At 42.9% G+C, this 18,732-nt stretch overlaps 2 protein-coding genes across 20 annotated transcripts in view; one reads left to right on the top strand and one right to left on the bottom strand.

Annotated features, from left to right (window-relative positions):
- The window catches only part of si:dkey-92j12.5 (multiple PDZ domain protein), a 42,082-nt gene extending 27,752 nt beyond the window's left edge, over positions 1–14,330 (bottom strand). For 3 of the 6 annotated variants that reach the window (XM_034593274.1, XM_034593256.1, XM_034593247.1), the window contains exons 1-18: positions 14,101–14,329; positions 13,026–13,131; positions 12,079–12,245; positions 10,098–10,310; positions 9,718–9,786; positions 9,422–9,544; positions 9,017–9,100; positions 8,358–8,465; positions 8,106–8,208; positions 7,858–7,949; positions 6,727–6,940; positions 6,378–6,452; positions 5,696–5,775; positions 5,328–5,474; positions 3,665–3,850; positions 3,355–3,516; positions 2,776–2,985; positions 1,488–1,658 (exon numbers count right to left, since the gene is read on the bottom strand). In XM_034593274.1, the coding sequence (XP_034449165.1) occupies positions 1,488–1,658; positions 2,776–2,985; positions 3,355–3,516; positions 3,665–3,850; positions 5,328–5,474; positions 5,696–5,775; positions 6,378–6,452; positions 6,727–6,940; positions 7,858–7,949; positions 8,106–8,208; positions 8,358–8,465; positions 9,017–9,100; positions 9,422–9,544; positions 9,718–9,786; positions 10,098–10,310; positions 12,079–12,245; positions 13,026–13,038 (2,217 nt within the window). In that variant the 5' untranslated portion in view covers positions 13,039–13,131; positions 14,101–14,329. Of the gene's footprint in view, positions 1–1,487; positions 1,659–2,775; positions 2,986–3,354; positions 3,517–3,664; positions 3,851–5,327; positions 5,475–5,695; positions 5,776–6,377; positions 6,453–6,726; positions 6,941–7,857; positions 7,950–8,105; positions 8,209–8,357; positions 8,466–9,016; positions 9,101–9,421; positions 9,545–9,717; positions 9,787–10,097; positions 10,311–12,078; positions 12,246–13,025; positions 13,132–14,100 lie in introns of all 6 variants that reach the window. The other 3 variants (XM_034593283.1, XM_034593265.1, XM_034593290.1) reach the window with 3 other exon arrangements.
- Positions 14,331–15,864: 1,534 nt separating this feature from the next.
- The window catches only part of adgrl3.1 (adhesion G protein-coupled receptor L3.1), a 123,901-nt gene continuing 121,033 nt past the window's right edge, over positions 15,865–18,732 (top strand). For 6 of the 14 annotated variants that reach the window (XM_034584547.1, XM_034584557.1, XM_034584575.1 and 3 more), the window contains exon 1: positions 16,040–16,631. The gene's annotated coding sequence lies outside the window, so the exon portion shown is untranslated. Of the gene's footprint in view, positions 16,000–16,035; positions 16,632–18,732 lie in introns of those variants that run through there. The other 8 variants (XM_034584501.1, XM_034584539.1, XM_034584529.1 and 5 more) reach the window with 3 other exon arrangements.

The raw sequence follows: 18,732 nt of genomic DNA on the forward strand, positions 1-18,732 counted from the left end.
ATCTCTTAGCTCCTCTGAATAATTCTGAGATTTGAAACAAGCACAAAGTTAAGACTTCTTTGGTCCTTCCCCCTGGGAACTTCACAAAGACGAAGGGTTCTTCTTTGAACCATCACAGAAAGTACAAGCCGGCACTGAAATTCTAAAGCTACCTTTGCAACAAGTCTGTCTTTGATGTGAGCGCTGACACTAGCTGAGTCTCTTTGTGTGTGTGTGTGTGTGTGTGTGTGTCTGTGGGAAACAGTGTCGCAGAAATGTATGTCCTTGCGATAGCCCAGGTGCCAATTTCTTGCAAGCGGTAAGCACTTTTCTTTGAGAGGCAATTGTTGGTAATTAAGCAAAAGCGAGTACAAAAGGCTTCCTCAATAGCTCCGAGTTGAGGCCACAATGGAGGAACAAGTCTTTGACACTGAGCACTTTCTTTATACCTGACCCGGTGATATTGATACAGCCGCCTCTAAGCTCCCCATTATAGAACGTGCACAGAGAGAACAAACACTGTCATGGTAATCTCCTTCAGAGCAGCTAAAACTTCTACCCGCAGAATCTCAGGTTTGCCTGGCAATGAGCAACGCTTCCTGTGTGATGGCCTGAGAGATTCAGACTGTTGGAGTGTTACTGTAGCTGTCACTGCAGAGATGTTCCCTGCTGAGCCTAAAACCTTATGCGAATGCTCATCGCCATGGATCCTCTTAGATGATACATGATTATTCAACACTGTACTTCACTCTGTATTTCTCTTGTATTAAGTTTATGGACTAAATCACGCATCTACCTAATAAAGCCAGAAATCTTGGTCTGTCTGTCTGTGTGTGGAACTCATATCTCTAGAATTGTTCTTCTTGTCGGCTTCACATTTGGCTTGAGTATTGTTAAGGGTCCAAGGAAGCTCAGCGGCTAGGACTCATCAATGTAAGTGACATTGATCATGACAGCAGGCACATTCACGACAACTGTTTCTCCAGTTCGAGGTTCTGTGTACTGAGAAACTTAGAACAGGTGAACAGCTCTTAGTGCAGCAGCGGTGGAGAGGCTTCAGGGTTCTGTGGACTGAGTCCCACAGCTGGTCTCTACCTGCTGTTACTCTATTACTGCGGGTTACACTAGTTCTGGAAACTCTGACAATTACGACAATGCTATTTATTCGCAGATATATGATCTACATGCAGTTCATGCAAAAATCTACTGCTGGAAAAAAAGTTGTTGTTAGACAACAACAAATATGCAAGACAGTGGAGGAGGCTGTGGTGATAATGTACCAAGATATTAAGTTTAAATGATTTGTGCAGTTTAAACAACACTGCAGTGTATAATGTAACAATTCTCAATTCTCATGTTGATGTACTTTGCCCTTTGCTCTCCTGTGGTACCACAAGAGTGTGAATGGCACCTTGCAATGTTTTTCCATCCACAAAACGTCAAATATGAGCACAAACTATCCAGTAATATCAATTCTTTCCACTGACTGATGCTTATCTCTGACTCACCGTTCTTTTGTAACACTGCTGGCCGAAGCTGTTGTCCTCAGAGTGGTAAGTGTTGGCGAAAGCCTCGGCCGCTTCAGCTAGCAGGCCGGCCTGAGTGTGATTCTCGGTGTCATCGCAGGAAACCCGCACGCTCCTCTCTGAGATGGGCGTCAAGCCGCCACACAGTTCCAGCTGAAATATACGAAAATGTCAAAGTTGCAAAAATACTGAGTTGGAAGAAAAAATAAAAGAGAAAACTGTCTGTGTGCTTTAAAAGTAAGCAAATTCACACAGAGGCAAACAGGCTAAAGGAGGTGACTGTGAATTAGACACCCTCTTCTCCTCTCCCCTTCTCTCCATCTGTAGTGTTGTCGAGCATTGTGTTCATCTCTCAGCCGCATTAAAAATTCAAATGGCTTGTAACTGGATTCTCTGCTCCTTGTTACTAAGCCACAGCTCAAAACAAAAAGGAGAAGGAATACAGTACTCCCAAGAATAATCTACACTTGTGTACTTGTACTGCATAACTGTGGCTTTTTTGAAATGATAAAATAATAGTTTGATGAAAATTGAATGAAGTAAAAAAACACTTGAATTTATGGGTGGCAAACATGTTGTAATGTGATGATGAAAAGTACAGTACAGTTTTGACATTCACACACACATTCATACATTGCATCTGCAGCACTTTCTCTATCACACATCACTCATACACTGTTGGCATGGCCGTCTGGACTTCAGTATTTTGCCCGAGGACACTTTGGGACATGGAATCGGGGAGACTGGGATCAAACATGCAACTTTCTTGTTAGTGGACATTCTGCTCTAACCCCTAAGCCACAGCTGCCCCTACTGCCCCTGCACTTTTTATATTTGATATCTTCATAATAGCACATTGAGGTGAAATACTTTAATTTCTCAGGCATTTCAACTACTGCATTAGCCAAAAGTGGACACACGTCTCTGGTTATTTAATCTCTAAAAAGTGTTTTAACCGAATTTTGCGAAATTGATCTATATCAAGATAAATACACACATTCTCTCTCCTTTGTTGTGAAGTTTCTTTGCGTTAAGTTAAAAGTGCTATGTCTCAACTATGGAACTATAAGTAATGTGTCTCACACAAATACTGAAATAAACATCTAATGAAATGAAATCGTGGGCTGCCCAAGATGCCCAGCAGTTAAGGCGCTGCTGACTCTGAGCTGAGACGATGAACTTTATTGGATGTAATTCCCCACCTCTCCCATCATTACCCTCTGCTGACAGATATCAAATCAAACACTTAAATTTAATTATCTGCACATACCGGCAGGGGTTTGGCAACACCGACGCGGACAGGGCCATAACCAGTGGATTTAAGGACATACACAGCATAATCCAGGCTGGAACCTTCCAGGTCGGTATCATTGACAAACATGAGTCGGTCGCCGGGCAGCAGGCGACCATCTTGATCTGCTACACCCCCAGGCACCAAGGAGCGGATGACCAGCACTGTTTTAGTGACATCTTCTGGATCCTGGAGTGAAACATAAGATCGAGTATAGTCGGGTTACTGAAGATATTTGAGACACATTTGTTACATAAATTAAAACAAGAGATTAAACAACAGGATGAAAGAGAATTTTTAATTATAGGAAAAGAAAAATGGACTAGTTGGTCTCATAGAGGAGCAGTCAGCTTTAATAAAGCTGCTATTTCTTAACATGGCTTGAAAGTCTTGGAGCATAAATACACAGAATACAACAATTCTCCCTGTAGAATACAAGAGTGTCTGCTTCTGTATTCTCTGAGTGTTCTCCCTATCCAACCTGACACCGATATTCTTCGACTGCAGCCTATTGCAGTCGGTTCTATTTGTAGAAAGACTCGGGGGCACGTCTCTGACCTGGTAGTCCAGGATACTGAAGCCCAGTCCCGACTCGCCTTTCTCCAGCTCGACCACCTGAGCCTCTCTCTCCCACATGGCCAAAGGAGGTGACATGGGTGGTACGCCACGCTTGGTGATGTCCTCAGCCGTAGGACAGGGGATGACACAGCCCTGGTCCAACTGGAACAAGAGGGGGGAGAGAGGACACAGAGAAGAATATCATATCAGCTGCATTTAGAATTGTACTTTTAAATGCAGAGTAGATGTAGTTTATATTGACTGAAGGTAAAAGGATTTAAACACCAATAATAAACCCCACTGCCTTCACCTTGTCATTGAACTCAGCCAGCAGCTCTTTCAGGGTGAGGTGGACTTCATTATCATCTTCCTCATCACTGTCTGGAATTGAAGGGGGGACAACTCGAGAGCACACCAGACATACATGGATCGGCAGCTCCTTCAGAAGATTGACCACCTCCTTATGTGTCTCTCCAATGAGAGGGATCCCATTCACCTGGCAGGAAGATAAATTATGCATAAATATGTAAATATATATATATATATATATAACTTATTAATAATGATAATAATAATAATATGCATTCAAATTAGCAAAAGATATCTAAATGTAAAGTTAGTATTATTCAAAATGTGAAATAGAAGTAATAATTTGCATATTAAAGAATAATAACAAATAAACAAATACAATAGGGATTACAAGAAGCTGTTGTATAATTGTGTTGTAAGGTGACTTAAAAAATAAAAGTAAGTTCAGACCACAAGTGCAGTAAAAGCACATACATCAAATATGTTTTTAAAAGCAATTTAAAAGAGGAAAATAATATAAGAATATAGTGATTATATATAATATATTATTCTCCATTATATGTATATGTACTACTGTGTATAATATATTAAATACATTCATCAAAGGTGAATTGGTTGCGTTTCTCTCCACAATATTGTAGAGTCTCAATCTTTCTCTGTGATGTACTTTGATTTGAAAGACAAGGCAGTTAGCAGTGTATAATGTCTCCAAGACGAGCTCCGGTACAATGACTGCTCATCATGATGAGTGATATGTGTGGGTGTGTGAACTTGCACCAGTGGAAGGGAAGGAGGGCAAGCTCTCCCCCTACAGTACAGGCACAGCTGCACAGAGGCACACACACACTCACACCCACCTCCCTACAACTGATTTCACTGCCTTAAGGGAAAAAAGTTTCACAGTTTACTTGACATTCTGTGAAAACTAAACTTTACCGTATGGTTCAAGCAAAAATGTCTTGTGTATATGTAGGTATTTGAAAATGCATGATTCTACCAAGTAGTGTAACTGTTCTGTAACTGTGCTTTAAAGAACAGGCTATTATTACCATATGGATATTATTATTACAGTTTTCATTTGCATTTGTTTGTGTGTTAGCAGGATAACGCCCAAAAATATTTATGTATTACATTCTGAGGAGGGTAAAGGCCTCACCCAAGGAAGAACCTATTCAATTTAGGTGCAGATCTGGATCAGGGGAGGGATCCATGAATTTATTTTTCACTTTCTTTAACATTGTGAGATACAGCGTTTTCATTATTTTTGTTGATTTCTCAGAAAGTACAGTATACATATAAATATATTTTTTAAATCAGGCACATTTAGGAGACTGGTATTTATGAGTGCGTGCAATTTGGTGCAGATGAAAATAGAATTCCAGATCTAGTGAATTTAAATGTGGTTTCATAAGTGGACTGTTGGGACACTACTGACTGTCACTCTAGATATATGTAGTATTATTGCTTGAAAGCTGGAAACATGAGAGAAACTATGGTTGTGTGAACTGATGATGATCCATGACGGAACATTTTTATGATCCATCCACTTATATTCCTCAAGATGTGCCGAAGTAATCCTTCCCTCACAGATCATATCTTTGTCGACTGACTAAAAGGATGAGTAGCAGAACAGTGGGCTGAGAGGATCAGCTTCAGTTGGTTACCTCCAATATCTGGTCTCCAGTGAAGATCTTATCGCTTTGGCCAATGGGCCCCTCAGGTAAGACGGAGCACAGGTAATGATGTCCTGCCCGAGCCTCCAGGCTGATGCCCAGTCCACTTGTCTCGCTGAACCGCTCCAGCTGACACACCTAAGAGAGCAAAGGGACAAATGAGCGGTGGAAAACCAAGGAAGAAAAGCAGATACTTCATACTGTAGAAAGTAAGTAGTGTTTTTGCCTGTAGATGAGTAATGGTGTATATATTATTATTATTATGTAATTATGTACTTTTTTGAATTTCCAGAGATGCCTTAGCCAAAAAAATATGAAGCTACGTTTCAATTTCTTATCTACTTTACAGAGAGACGTACAATAACTTCATATCGGGGTCCAACCGCATGCTGCCACCTCTTCCTCAGGTACTCCTCTTCAGCTGGCATCAGTTTCCCGCCTGTAAATTGTGCACACAAACAATCACCCTCATTTCACACACACACAGGTAAAGAAAAAGTGACAAACACACATCCCTAATCACATTGTCCCTGGCCCGAGATGTAATCAACGCAAAAATAGGAACCTATTTGAAAGCATCAGCAGAGCTGTTTTATAAAGAGAAGATAGTTCTCAAGGTGGCCAATCCAGGTTTCAACACACAACTATGTGGACACACGCGTGCACACAAACTACAGGCACACAAGCATGCACATTCACACCCAGCATCTTGTGTTTTTTTTTTGTTTGGCAAACTAATATTTTCTGGTTCAGCTATTAAAGCCTCACAGCAATCAGCGCTTATTTGACTGTACTCTCTAATCAAGCCAAAAAATCCTTGTCTAAATAAAGCCACGTATGCAGGCGGGCCCGAGAAACAAATCATCTGGAATGAGTTGAATGAGTTGGATAAACACATAACTGCACGACACTATAAATAGACTCCTATCAACGAGCATGCCTCACTGCCACATCGCTGTTCCCTGAGCCCAATTAGCATATCAGACTAAGCCCCGTGATCCAGTTCCAGACTGCAGTGCAGCATGGGAAGGGAAAGCTTACCGTTTCTGAAATCATGTCGGGGTCGTCTGTTGGCGTATGCTGCTCGCCGGGAGATCTCACGCAGGGAGCAGATTCCTGGGGGACGGAGAAACACAGTTTAGCAGAAATCCAATCACATTTGAGTTTGAAAAAAATGATAATGTGTACAGTTTCCAAGCAAACATGTAAGAGAAGATAAAGCTCCTCATCCACAAAGCTCATTGTTTGAACAGATATTGCAATTTTTCTCATTATCGTACAACATATCATATCTGATTATTAACACAGGTTTACATCACTGCACACTGGCAAATCAAAATTTGCTCAGTTAGTTCAAAACCAATACCCCCCCCCCCCCAGCTCAAAGCACCTGTCTCTTGAATCCTGTTGAGGGCCACTCTGTAGGGATTCCCCTCGTGGAAGCTGTGGGAGTGTCGGAGCGGCTGCAGGGGAGGAACCGGCGGCAGGATGTGACTCAGACGGACGGATTTCCTCAGCAACCTCAGTCTGACCAGGGGCCCCGTCCTCCTCAGCACCTCCATTGCCCTCTGCTCACTGCAGCCATGCATGCTCACGCCATCTACCTGTGGGGAGGGACAGGGACACGAGTAAATGAGAAGAGTAAAGGCTCATTTATACACAATGTTAGATAGGCTACATATATGGAAATGGACGGAGCCTTTCATCTGTAATCGCCGTTCATTTAATCTGTATTTGTCCACATCTTAATTTACGAAGGAGGGCAAAACTGACCAAACAGAGCAGCACCACTAGAAATCATGGCAGGGCAATACAGCCAATAGTTCAAGCCAGACAAACACAGGATGCGAAATAGCCAAACTTTTGAGGAGAGACTTTGCAAGTTTGAGGTATCAACACGATGTAAACATGCCCTTCAACAATGTGCCTCTTTCTTAATCTCTTGGTACATTATCACCACAACCTTCTCCACTGTCTCGCATGTTTGTTGTTGTCTAACCCTCTGGCGGATGCATGCTAACATGCTAACGTAAAAAATGCATGGCAGTGTGTGGGCAGTGACAGTGACGTCATTTAAAACGGACGATGACTTTTAAAGGCAACATATTTGAGTCTTAGGGATGAACGGAAAGGTGAAGGTATGATGCAGACAGAAGTGTTTGTGGATGGAGTGGATGGTATGAAGGTACAACAAGTGCTGGTAAATTAAATTGGAACTCAGAAAAGATCAATAGTCATCAAAAATTAAGAGATAGAGCAAGATGGAAAGAAAATGTAAAACAAGAGTTGACGAAGAGATGGATGGGGCAAAAGTAAAAAGAAAACCTAGAATTCTACTTCATCAGCTAAAAAAGAGCCTAATTGGTGAGTGTGGAACTACTCAAAGTTGCAAACAGTGCAGATTTTGAGAGGCTGAAATCGTTAAGATTCAGCAGAGAATATATTTGAGACAAGAAGGTATTCAGAGTCTACAGGGAGCAAAATGAAAAAGGTATCTATTTGCGAATTTGGTGGAACTCACAGATAGAATAATATCTCCAATGTGGATGCGTCCATCTTGATCAATAGCGCTGCCTTTCACAATGCTCTTCACCATCACACCGGCACTGTACACTGAGGAGGTAGAGATACATTAAAAGAAACTTAGTATTGATTGTGTCGTTCCTTAAAAACTCACAGATCATCAATAATGTTTTGCATAAGCCATATAGTCATAACAGTTTTATTATTGATCCAGTTTGTTTCTTGTGACTTGGTAGATGTTATTACCTGAATTGAGGTCACCTATGTAGCTAGAGATGGTGAATCCCAGGCCCCGGCTGTTTTTAGTGAACTGCACACTGAACTCATACTCATCATTGAAGTCATTGAGCTGGAAAAGAACATGGAGCCACACATGTTATGCTCATGTTTTGGGTTTAAAGAATACTTTGTCACACATTTAATGCCACTGAATCAACAAATATTTCATAAAAAAGGTTTATGATTGAATTCATTTTTGCACTATAATTCTTTACACACCTTGCCATCCAAGCTGTCCTGGCTGAGGGCAGGTGAGGATAGGTGGTTGTCCTTGGTGATATCCCTGGCAATGAGCAGCTTCACCTTGGTACCAGCATTTCGCAGCACCTGGGCCAGGTGGTGATTTGTGAGAGAATGAAAAGTGAGTGTGACAGAACGAATAAAGGAACAGAACAGACTTTTTTTATAACCAGCCAATCAGTTTTCATCATTGAACATTTGTTTCTTCTTAACCACAAAAATATTTGAAAACATTGACGCTTTCTAACATTTTCTAGTGTGCTGTTTCATTTGCGTCAGTATCGTTTGCCAAGTAGCATTGAACTCATTGCTGCCTCCAAAGGCCAGAGGATAGGTAACACCTACAGATCCTTCATGGTTGGCAAAAATTGCAGTTGAATGTTTTTTTTTCAGTTTTACAAAAGAAAAGGAAGTTCAAGCCAAGCTGGCAGTTGTGGCAAATGTACTGTATGTCTGGTTCATTTTTCTACCTGAGCTTTTCCTTGAAAAAAAAAAAACAGTGATCCGGCTACTGCTAAGTTAGATTTTGCTGTTATTCAAACACCTACGGAATAAAGTATTATGATTACGGAAAATGACTTATGTAGCACTTCAATTCATCATCAACTTTTGTAAAGCTTCAACAAACCATGCCTCACCTGTGCCACCTGCTCACTGTTCATGCCCGCCAGGTCTGTGTCTCCGATGCGCAGGATCTGATCTCCACTACGCAGGCGTTTATCCTGAAGGGGCCAAATTCCAACAAAATATATATTCAGAAACTGGTCTTTGTTAAAATATTCAAACACATTCTACTCAACACATTTCACCAAATTAAATATTCAATATGGTGTTTGTTGTAAGATTTCCTTCATTAAAGAAAGGAAAAGTGTGACAATTTGGAAAACTTGATTTGATGATGAGATTGATTCTACTCTTTAGACTCTCCACAGCCACAGGATCTTGATATGAAACACTTGGTTTTAGCTCCTGTCTCTTAAAGCCAAAATGTCAGACTAGCACTTTATTTAAGCGTTGTCTATGTGACTGACAAGTGGATTTACCCGGCCGGCAGCTCCTCCAGGTAGGATGGTCTTGACCATAACTCCTGTGCTCCGCCCTCCTATGATGCCAAAGCCAAGCCCCTTCCCGTCATTGGTCAGCTCAATCATCTCCACATGACGCCTCTAATGTGGCGAAAAGAAAGAGAGAGAGAAAAATCTATTCCAATTAATCCAGTAAAAAAAGGTGAAACAGCATTGACAGGTTAGTGCTGAATGTGCATGGTACCCTTGTTTATCTACATCCACAGACACACATTTAGCTCTGCAGTTACACCTCACTTCTAAGACTACTGTACCTCGTGAGCAATAGCAGCCAGGTTTCTGCCCATGGACATGGTGCGGGAGATCCGAGGGGGAGTGCAGTACTAAAAAATAAATGTCACATGTAAAATAAAAGCAAACCGTAAATGACACTGGGTTAGCGGAGCAGCCGATTATGCTCAACCGAAATCCCCAGATGATGTGAAATCCTGCTTTGCTAGTGTTTTATAAAGGAATGTAATATTCTCAAATGTGATGTGTGACATTTCCAATGGTGACCTGTTACATTTTACAATTGAAAGAAAAAGAAAATGATTTGCTCGTTTCATGAAGTGAGTGCTTTAAATATAAAATCCCCCCCATTACTCAACGTCCTCTCAAAGGACCTTTCATTTATGATGGATATTTTACGTACCTGCGATTCGGTGTGAGTGCAGTTGTTGGGATAGATGTCCGAGAAGGACAGATCCTGCGAGCCCAGGGAAGACATGCTGCCCTCCCTGTGGGAGGATCTGTTCTCCATGGCCCATGTGTAAGAGTCACTGTGACACAGAGTCTTCAACCCCACTGGTACGCCCGGGCATGGTCCACAGTTCATGGATACAGATTTGGAAATGCCCTTCCCCTGTTAGGAGCAGATAACGACACATGGCGAGGTGTGAGATAGGTTGGGATTGAGAGGAAACAGATGAAATGGAGTAGGATTGGAGGATGCAAGGAAAGGGAGAAAGATTGTTAGGGAAAATGGATGAGGATGATAAAGAGATGGGGGAACAGGGGTTGATAGAAAGGTGAAAACATTAATTGAAGAGAGGAGATATCGAGGCAGAGAGAAATGGGATGACGGTGAGAGAGTGATTGTGGGCAAATGGAGAGGATAAAGAAGTCGAGGAAAGGAGAGAATTGTGAGACGATGAGGAAAGAGTCGGGAGAGAGAGTAGGGAGAGAGGACAGGAAAAAAAATATAGGGGAATATGTTTGAAATGGAGCAGAGGGAAAAGATAAGAGAGCAAAAACCCAAGGATCTTAGATAAAGGTTTCTCTTCAATACCAAACAAACACAAAACACAACCCAAGTCTTTGAGATTTTCTGTTTCAAAGTTGAAAAACAAATTTCAGGGGATGCTTTTTTGATTTATATGCCGTTCCGCTCTAACAACTCTGAAACCTGTTGGAAGAGCAGGAGTCGAACAAAAGATAAAACACTATCAAAACACCAATAGGGCGACTTCACACCGCAAGAATGTGCACTTATATTCCAGTATTTTATTATATAATATACAGGAACTTGAACTAATAGAAATGGTGTCAGTGCCTTTCCTGATAAAAATACAAGAAACCTTTTGACATATATTTCCTGAAAGGCAGAGATGATAAAAAGCTCTGGCAAACACCTCACTGACAATGTGGTAATGCCTGTGCGTGTAGACTTTGGGACTTTATAGGGTTAGCCTGTTACGGCACACCACAACAAGCAATTACCAAGCCGCAATGCTCACCACTGACAGATATGTGGGACTTGATACTGTCAACAATACAATACACACACACACACACACACACACACACACACACACACACACACACACACACACACACACACACACACACACACACACACACACACTTCAGAGGACATTACATTGATTTCCTAGAGACTTATTTTGACCCTAACCCTAATTACTATACATGCCAAACCCTAACCCCTACCCTAAAGCAAAAAGCTAAACCTTGACCGAAAACTAAACTTAACCTAAACTAAACCCAAACCTTAACTAGCCTTAAAACGTGTATTCACCTTAAAATTTAATGATTTACACTATGTGGTCCCCATAATGTGACTGTGTAAACAGATTAAGGTCCCCACAATGTAATTGTAAGTAATACCAGGACTACACACAAACACATATACACACACAAACAATCTAGTCTCTGTGACTTCAGAGGACATTACATTGACTTACATTGATTTCCTAACCCTCACCCTAACCTAAACCTAAACCTAAACCTTAAACACTTCTTCACCTTAAAATGTAAGGATTTATGTTATGAGTAGACAAGTCCCCATGATGTTGTAAACAGATGTAGGTCCCCACAACATGAGTTATATCTATACCACACACACACACACACTTCAGCTTAACACTTATGACAATAGTACAGATGACTTCTGCAAACTCCTCAACATGATACATCGCCACTTCTTCCTTCCCCTCTCTCCTTCACGCTCCCTCTCTCCCTCTCTTGCTCTTTCTCAGGGCTTTAGTGGTAAGCTTAGGTAAGCTGATTACTCATCCCGTTTGGCTCCCGCATTCAGTATTTTGGGAACGATTCCGGCTCCTTCCCCAACCATTCAGTATACACCGAACACCTACGCACTCATGCTCATGCTGTACCTTCGCCAGGGGCTTCCGCTTAGCTTGCTGTAAGCTGAGTATGTGGTGGAACAGGGGGCTCTGCAGGACGGTCTTCAGCAGGGAGAGTTTCTCCTGTGTGGGGGCCTCCCCCCGCTCCTTCAGTTTAGCTTGTAGTCTCCCCACAGCCTCCAAGGCATGCTGCGTATCTGCAGAGAAATAGCGAACCGTTTGTAACAGGATTTCAACTGTTTGGCTTTGTGTTCCAGTTTCCAAATGTTGCTGTGGCTCCTGGGTGACCCTGACCACAAACTCAAACCTTTCAGGCAAAAAGTTATGAAATGTCAACAGTGAATACATACTGTTGGGAAAACGAAGATATTTTCTCAGAGAAAATACAACATTTGTGTTTAGAATACAAAATAGCATCCTTTCTCAGCTCTGATGCACGGTGTGATAACTAAGAAAAAAATATCCCTGAACCACGGCTGTTAGAGTTCTTTCAATTCAAAGGTGTCTTCAATACTGTCGTATGCTTCTCTTCTCAACTCAAAATAGGGCTTATGACTTGTGGCCAAAGCATAGGCAGGAAGGCTTTTAAAAATCTTAATCAAGAATCATTAGGATAATACTAAAGGAGGACGTGCAACCATCTGGAGTCTTGTTGTCAGGTCATATTGCACTTGTTTATTTGGTGGAGCAGCAGCTAATGAGCGCAAGCCACAACTGCAGTAATTGTACGTGGCAGAAGGTTAAGACCCTGTAAACTCTTCACCACCAAAGTTTTGACTACCGACCAGACTGCGAGCTCTGTGCCACCTGTGTAGATGTAAGTATTCTTTCTCGTCTGGCTGCTGCAGCCATGGCTGACACCTTAATTCTAAGCCTCTGACGGTGGCTGTTGTGCGGAGGTGTCTTACCGAGGTCACTGGAACATGGCTGGCTTAAAAAGCAGTATTCTACATCTGCAAGGCCCCAAATGCACTTACCCATGATTTCCATCGTGTAGCCTGTTGACAGATTGGTGGGATGAGCTGTTGCTGTGCGACCTTTAGTGCGCCTTTAGTTAGGAGTCAGTTCTTCACTGTTTGGCACCTGGATAGCAACAGAATACAAACAGTTTACGCTTCAGCAAGACATTTAACACAGCAGTCAGTCTATTTACAGTTCCATGATGGTGTATGTAGAGGATATTTGTAGAGGACAAGTCGAGTCTCTACTGTAGATACATTTTTAATTCTGATGTATAGCTCTGGAAAAAAATTAAGAAACCACCGCAAGATTGCAGAATTTAGATTATTGTTCTTGTCTTTAAACCATTGACAACATTTCCTTCAAATTCCAAGGTCCACAGACCCTGGAATGAAATTGTAACGATCCCTGTGAGGATGCAGATTTGAGACAAATCTATAGAACCCTATTTTCTCCTAAAAACACTTTCGATCATCCTCCCTGACCTTGTGCATAAACACAAGTATTCATTTTACCTGTGTTCAGCAGCATGTATAATATCACATCGATATCCTCACCTCCAAGGCCTGTGCCATGCTTGTTTGCAAGCGCCTTCCTTGTCAACTAATGCTCTTTAGCGAGGATTTAAATCTTCTCCAAAAGGCTTTATCAGCCAGTGATGGTAATGAACAGCGACACATGGCCTCCCGACCATTCTGGCTAGAGGGCGGGGGGAGAGAGGGAGCCTGTATTCCTTCAAAATATGATCCCAATGACATGATTTGATTTTCAAGACGATGGGCTGGAAATGACAACGTCCCATCTGAAATCTAATTAGGGGCCATTGATAGGCACGATGGGTATCGCAGTACTTCTATGCCCTTCACGGCAGCCTAATGAAATCTTTATCTTATACCTGTTGATGGTAAAGCCATGCTGGGAAAAAAAAAAAAAAAACCAGATGACTGATTTGCAGTGATTAGGTTCATTAGCCTCTAATTTGACATGGAATCTATAGAATCAATCTGCTAAATAAATGAGCCGTTCGCATTAGATCTATCACTGTGACGAACACACGGACATTAGCTCACAAGCGTCCGCTGCGCCTCTCACCTCCATCGCGTCTTCTCGATGGTGGCCGATCAACAGGTCCCCACGGAGTTCCACGCACAGCCACCGTGAGTTTATCTGTGCCGCGAGACACTTCCCCCGTAGGGAGCAGTCACAGCAGCCAAACGAGGGACGCCACGATATGAATCGGTCCAGACGCAAGAAGCCCGAGTGCTTTATTTCCCCAGCATTGTGTCCGCGCGGCTTGTGCGCGCTCGGGCCACAGTGCGCATGTCACCACCCGGTGTGATCTTCAGGCACAGAGAGCAGGGCTCATCCCTCATGAAAGGGAACCAGCCTGCAGGTAATCCTGGATAATATGTTTCAGTGCAGCTCTCTGCAAATTATTCTCATATAGTCAGCTCCAAACTGTGTGTGGGTTAGCCTACACAATCCCTGTGCCCAATGGACCACATCACTGTGACAACATCATTATAGAACCTTCAAAAAGGAAGGAGCAAATACAATTATTGAATATTCAGACAAAATGGGTTATTAAATCAAATGTAAGATATTAAAATAATAAGTTTCCTTTCTAAGACTGAAGACAAAAATCATTAAGCTATTTGTGGACCTGCAATGCAATACTTCTTCTTACTACTACTACTGCTACTACTACTACTACTACTACTACTACTACTACTACTACTACTACTAATAATAATAATAATAATAATAATAATAATAATAAACTTTGTTGATATATCAGGGAATCTACTATTCATAATATAGTTAGAAATGAATAAATGAGGGCTAACTAGGAATGATTAAAATCAGTTTGAAGATCACATTAGACATTGGGACATAGAATAAAAAATAAAAACACTTTTCTTTACCCTTTAAGGGTTGTGCTCTTTAGGTTTAAGGATTAACATATTTAACTTTGCAATACAAATTTCCATATGTACAATTCAATGGCCAATATGCAATCGTGTTACACTGTAAATATGTATTATGCTCACAGTGTATATTCTTTTGACTATTACCTGATGTCTATTTTAAACTGTCCTCTTTGCTTCTGCAACATGGCAGATTTCCCTGCTGTGGGACTAATAAAGAATCATCTTATCTTATCTAAACATAAATGCTAAGGTAGGAAAAATATCATTTTCTCTCTGAACACAACACATGTTGAATAGTAACACAAAAAGTGTGTACTACATCCTTTCTGGAAGTGAGTGCATTTTAATGTATAGATATAATTTTGATTCGTCTTTTCTTCCAATAGCATTTCAGCTTGTTGCTGCTATGGATTTGTCATCACCATGTTAAGGTTTGACCATTATGAGACGACCCCTGCCAGACGAAAAGCTCTCTTGAGTGGTCCACGTTCAATGTCTGGCTCTCTAAATACCAATCTGGTGTCATGAGGGAACAAGACATCAAACTGATGCAGCCTAAATTAAGACTGTGACATCACCTCTCATATCCCCTGTTTATTTGAGAATGTGCCAATGAATGGAGCTGCACCAACTGTAAGTTACATATTGCAGTTGTCACCCAAAGTGCAATCATGCAATCTCACATTAAGTCATGTCTAAACCCCCACACCCGTCAGCCCAGACCTCATGTGTCAGAGTCACACCCACATCATGTTCCCGTGTGAAACTTTTGGAGCCCCTGTGTGTTTCCACACGGCAGGTGGAGCCCTAGGTCCAGAGATTTAGTAGGAGTCACAATCCAGTGCCGCGTTTTCCACCAGACACCCCCACTTCATCCCTCCCTCTTCCTCTCTCCTGCATCCCCCAGGCAGGAGTCGTCTCCCCCACCTCCCCTCCCAAGCCTTGCACCCACCCACCCAGCCTCGGCTCGGCTCCCCCGCCTGCTGGCTGGCTGCAACGCACCGCTCCTCTCGCCGGGCTGCGCTCTGATCCACCGAGCATCCACTGCGCCTCCAAATTGGTTTGTCATTTCTGACCCCTCTCTCTCTCTCTCACGCGCACACTGTGTGTGTGCGTGTATGCGTGTGCGTGTAGGTGTGTGTCTGTGCGTGTGTGTGTTGACCACGGTGCTCTGCTCCGCTGCGCTCTGCGCCTGTGGACTTCGGCAGAAGTCAGTAAGAACATAAAGACAACTAAAAAGATAAAGAGAGAGGGAGAGAGAAAGGGAGGGAAGGAAGGAGGGAGGGAGGAGGGATACAGGCAGACGGATAGAGAGATACCCCTCTGTCCTCCTACAGCGCTCCACTGGTTTCAGTGCATTTGGACGCGGACACGGCGCCTCTCTGTGTGCGCGCTGATCGGGATCCGGAGCGCACAGCTATTGGTTTATTGCACCTCTAGCTTCGTTTCCATCCATTTTTCGCGAGGTGTCGTTCCTGTGTCTTTGCAGCAGAGAGAATTAATTAGCCACGGAGCCGGAGCTGAGGCGCCAATCAGTGAAATTATTTATCGACTGGAGATTTTATTTCTACATGACATCTGCGTGGTGCATGGGGACTGTATGAAACAGCAGAGAAAAGGTTATTCCTGACTGCGCTCTGCACTGGATGTGTACACGAATGCGCTTGTACGCCGCTGGTGCGCGGTGATACGGTAAGGAACCGCTCTTTATTCCCTCACCAACGATGCAGATGTATATGTTTTGTGTGTGTCCAAACCTCCGGACGATTTGTCAACCTGCGTCTGTCACCGACCTGACTCTGGAAGCAGCATCGGTCCTCTCGGATGCCCATGGGAATGTGGCCTGCGATCATTGCACTTAAGGGGGCAACGAAAACTGTCCCTAATGGACGAGAGGCTGAAATGTGGTGTAGTTCTCGGTGTCTGTGTGGAGGATGGGGGTCCGGCGGCTTGCGGGGCTGGATGCATGGGCGTCGCTCGGAGAGGCTACGAGACGTCGCTATAAGGCGAAGTGACGAGCGACCTCTTACCTCCTGCAAAAATGATCAATCACATTATCTCATGACGGCTTCTCGTCCGCATCTCACGCGTAATTGTGAATCTGTAGCCGCATGTATCTGCCTCGTTGCAGCGCGCAATGTCAAATCACATGCTTTGGCGTGATGGATGACAGATAGACCCACATGTGTGGTTCACCTCCTCAGGTTAATTCTGTGGGGCTGTCATTGTGTCAGTATAAGTGGGAATGCAGGTGTGCTGGAGCCCGTTCGGGGAGGGGGGATGTGCTGATGGTTTGTTAGCCGCAGTCTAAAAATCCAGAGTAAACCCAGCCACTGTGGGAGGAAAAGGAGTATCCAGCAGGCCGGTGCACCCCAGGATACATCAATCATGCGGCTCCATGAGTGAAAGCTGTGGCTCTTATTTACAGAAGAGGCGGTTGCAGTTGACCTTGATGTGCAACTGGAAACTCCTGAAGGTTGTACAATTCTTCGATCTAGACCTAATCTGAGAAGAGCAGCCGGTTTGTGATGTGTGTGTGTGTGACCATAGATATTCAGTGTCCTCCTTGAAATCGGCAAGCCTGATTGATTTGTGATGGTGAACTGTATATATAGGCTCTATAATTAAAGAAGTCATCGAGCCTATGCATAACTGCAAAAGGTGTCTAAATTAGACAAAGCAGCTCTCAGTGGTCATTTGTTGTGTGTCTGCTTGGGTGGCTCCGGAGTGCCCCCCCTTTTGAATCACAATACTCAACATCCAACTGACTCTCAACAAAGATATTGTGGAAAAACTCCTTGTGTAGCTCTCCATGACATAAATCGTAGGTATGGGCTTTGTTGGGTGGAGTGGTTGACACTCTGTTGACTCATCTGTCAGCGCTGCAGCTCAGAAAAAGTGTCTCGGAGGAATCCACTGAGCAGGTGGGAAAAATAGTCAGTGTTGGCAGTTTATCTGTCTGTCGATGTCTGAGAAATTTTTTACATACAGTATAGGTTTCCTTGGCTGCCATTTTGGTAGCATCTGTTAAAAGCACAGGCCCGGTCTCCAAGGAGATGATTATGTTTGTGGATGAGATGAATACCACTTTGTCGTCTGTCATCTGTGCATTAGTTTACCTCCCAGTGATCCTAACGTCGCATGGCTGCATTTTCTTTTAGGCCGAGCTAATTATTTATCCTAAAGTAAACCCGAAAATTTGTCCTCCATTGTTGGTTGTCTCACGTAAATGTTATATATCTGCTTTAAACAGTGTAGAGGTGTGTAGCCTCACTCATATTTGTGTCATCCTTCCCAAACCTATATACCAAACATGTACTTTTCTGACTGATACCAGCAGGATGTTTGTGAGACATCCCATCCTGATTGCATGGTGATTCAGAGAGCATGTTGTGTCCCTCTGTATTGTGTCACGCTCAGCAATGACACCCATCACGGCACTGATGTCACTGAGGCACCTGAAGCTGTATAATGTGCAACAGCAGCAATCAAGCAATCTGCTGACTGTAGGTCTGTCTGTCCTCCTTTAATTAGGTCGCTGATTCATTTCACTTGTTGTGATGCAGAAGAAAAGACAATGCGCCCTGTTGAGGGGAAACAGGGTGCAAATTAGGATGGCTGTGCTAATTCGGATTGTTCTGCTTGATTAACGGAGGCCTGATCTCCTTTGTTCAGAGCTGTTAATGTAACACAATATTTGGTTTGGATCTGGATGGCTCCAGTAACAACAGCTAATCCTTGGATGATGAAATAAGGGATTCCGTATGCAGTGGATCTAGGATCCTTTGAAATT

This window comes from Hippoglossus hippoglossus, chromosome 1, assembly GCF_009819705.1.
Source record: "Hippoglossus hippoglossus isolate fHipHip1 chromosome 1, fHipHip1.pri, whole genome shotgun sequence".
Lineage (NCBI taxonomy): Eukaryota > Metazoa > Chordata > Actinopteri > Pleuronectiformes > Pleuronectidae > Hippoglossus > Hippoglossus hippoglossus.